Below are 2,210 nucleotides of genomic sequence, written 5' to 3'. Positions count from 1 at the left end.
ATATATTCGAGATTCTGAAGGTATTTACAGTGTTAAGAATCTGTTACTAAATTTTCCAGGGTCTTTGGAGGTGGCATATATTCTCAACATCATAGATCTTAATAAATATTTAATATTTTAGTAGAAACTAGTTAGCCATTTTCTGAAGAAAAAAAAATCACAGTGGTCAAAGAGAAATCAAAGGCAAAAACATGGTAAAGTGAAGATATGTATGAAAGAATTTAAGTAAGGACTGGATAAAAATGTATGAGAGCCAAAGAAAAACTTGTATATATTTCACTATTTTACCTAGTCCGAGACCCTAATGGGAATTGGGAGGAACTGAGACAAAGTGATATTTGAACGTATATGAATTCCAGGAAAGGGAGGAAACGGTGTCCATGATACTGGGGAAGCAGACATAATCTCTATTTTCAGTAACATTTTGAACAGATATGTTGGAAAGAGAGTCAGGAAGTGAAAAAAGAATTTTGAACAGTTTTTAAGGCTGCTTCTGAAGTAGATTTTTGATTACTGTAATTTGCCTTTAATTTTTGAAGAATATTACTTTATATTATTAATCCAAATATTTTTATTTTCCAAACTAGTATGCAAAACTAGAAAAAGAGAACATTGTTTATGACAGCCAGTGTTGTAAAATGATAGAAAAAGAATGGTTCTATTTCAACATTTTTCCCCCCTGAATTTCTATACTACTGTTCACAGTAGGTGAGCAGATGCTTACAGATTTTCTAATGTTTTTTTAGCTTTGAAAAGACTTCACTATGAAGTATTAGATGCCTTTAAAAGTGTGTGATAAATTGTAAACTTGATTTGACTAGTTTCTTTTATTTAATCATAAGCGAAGAATAATAATTCAAGAAAAGCCAGAGATGAAGCAATATTTCATTTAAAAACACAACGCTGTCAAGTGTGTTATGTAATATGCATGGCTGTGAAGAATTTTATTTAGTCTGGTATGTCCATACCTCAAAGATACAGAAATATCTTCTCATAAAAGAGATTTAGTATGTTTAAGAGGCACTATGACTAGGTAAGAATGCAAGCTGAAACACTTTAATGAGTCTGAGGGCCTCCACAGATGTCAACAAGGGGTATCACACAGAATGACGCAAAAAATAAGTGGCATGTGTTTTATCACATGATCCGAAGAGGATATATAAGTACACTGGTACAGAGGTTGACATTCACACTCAAGATCTTGCTTTGAACAGCAAACCAAATCACCACCACTACAGCATGAGCTACTACGGCAGCTACTACGGAGGCCTGGGCTATGGCTATGGAGGCTTTGGTGGCCTGGGCTGTGGCTATGGTTGCGGATGTGGCAGCTTCCGCAGACTGGGTTATGGCTGTGGCTATGGAAGCTACGGATGTGGCTGCTACCGCCCCTGTTATTATGGAAGCTATGGATATCGTTGCTACCGCCCCTCTTGTTATGGAGGCTATGGATTCTCTGGCTTCTACTAATCTACTATCCAGCAACTCACCATCTGAACTCATAAGAAACTCTCCAGATCTGAGCTCAATAACTGTACAACCAAGATTATGCTGGGGTTACTTGCCCACAAGTATTTAACTTTTCAGAATTATGGGTAATGTTATAATCGCCATCATAATCCTAGAATCCTCTACTTTTACTTTTATAATTGATTGCATTATCTGTTCACCTTCCAAAAAAATATTAAACTTGAAAACGCAACAGTTTTTGTTTTGTTCATGAAACTCAGTTATACGGAAGTGGTGATGGTTACATTCTACTCAACTGTAAATGTGGGAAGTTATCTCCTCAGCTAAGAATCAATTGTATTTTTCAATACCTCACAAGCATGTGCAGAGATAGAAAGATAGATATAAAGACCAATAATTCTAGATTGAAATGAAAAAATTATTTCAAAATGATGATTGAATATTTTCAATCTCTTGGTTTTATTTAGATATTACTCAGATTTAACTTAGCAACAACAAGCAATGGGAATTTAACATACCTATATATTTACTTATCAAACATATGTGTTTTATTTAGTTCAACTCACATTTCTCAGTTTAGTGTATAATGATTCCTTCCATTTACTCAAAATTTGATTATTTAGTACTTTTATTGTAAGCACAAGCAAATGGTAATAGATTAAACTATGTCATAGGCTTATTATGAAAGTAAACCACCTGTCCAAAATTTTTTATTTTGTATAATCTCATTCTGTGCATCT

At 34.0% G+C, this 2,210-nt stretch overlaps 1 protein-coding gene across 1 annotated transcript; it reads left to right on the top strand.

Moving 5' to 3' along the window:
• Window positions 1-1,239: 1,239 nt before the first annotated feature.
• LOC112476801 (keratin-associated protein 19-5-like) lies at window positions 1,240-1,470 on the top strand. The gene has a single exon (XM_025044191.1). The coding sequence runs from the start codon at window positions 1,240-1,242 to the stop codon at window positions 1,468-1,470; it is 231 nt and encodes a 76-aa protein (XP_024899959.1).
• Window positions 1,471-2,210: the final 740 nt, after the last annotated feature.

This window comes from Pteropus alecto, unplaced genomic scaffold (assembly GCF_000325575.1).
Source record: "Pteropus alecto unplaced genomic scaffold, ASM32557v1 scaffold81, whole genome shotgun sequence".
Lineage (NCBI taxonomy): Eukaryota > Metazoa > Chordata > Mammalia > Chiroptera > Pteropodidae > Pteropus > Pteropus alecto.
Note: the sequence above shows the minus strand (reverse complement) of the source record. Positions and strands in the feature narration are given on the sequence as shown.

What these genes read in the sequence shown, in the direction of transcription:
- LOC112476801 (XM_025044191.1), top strand. Translation starts at nt 1,240, where the DNA reads ATGAGCTACTACGGCAGCTACTACGGAGGCCTGGGCTATGGCTATGGA.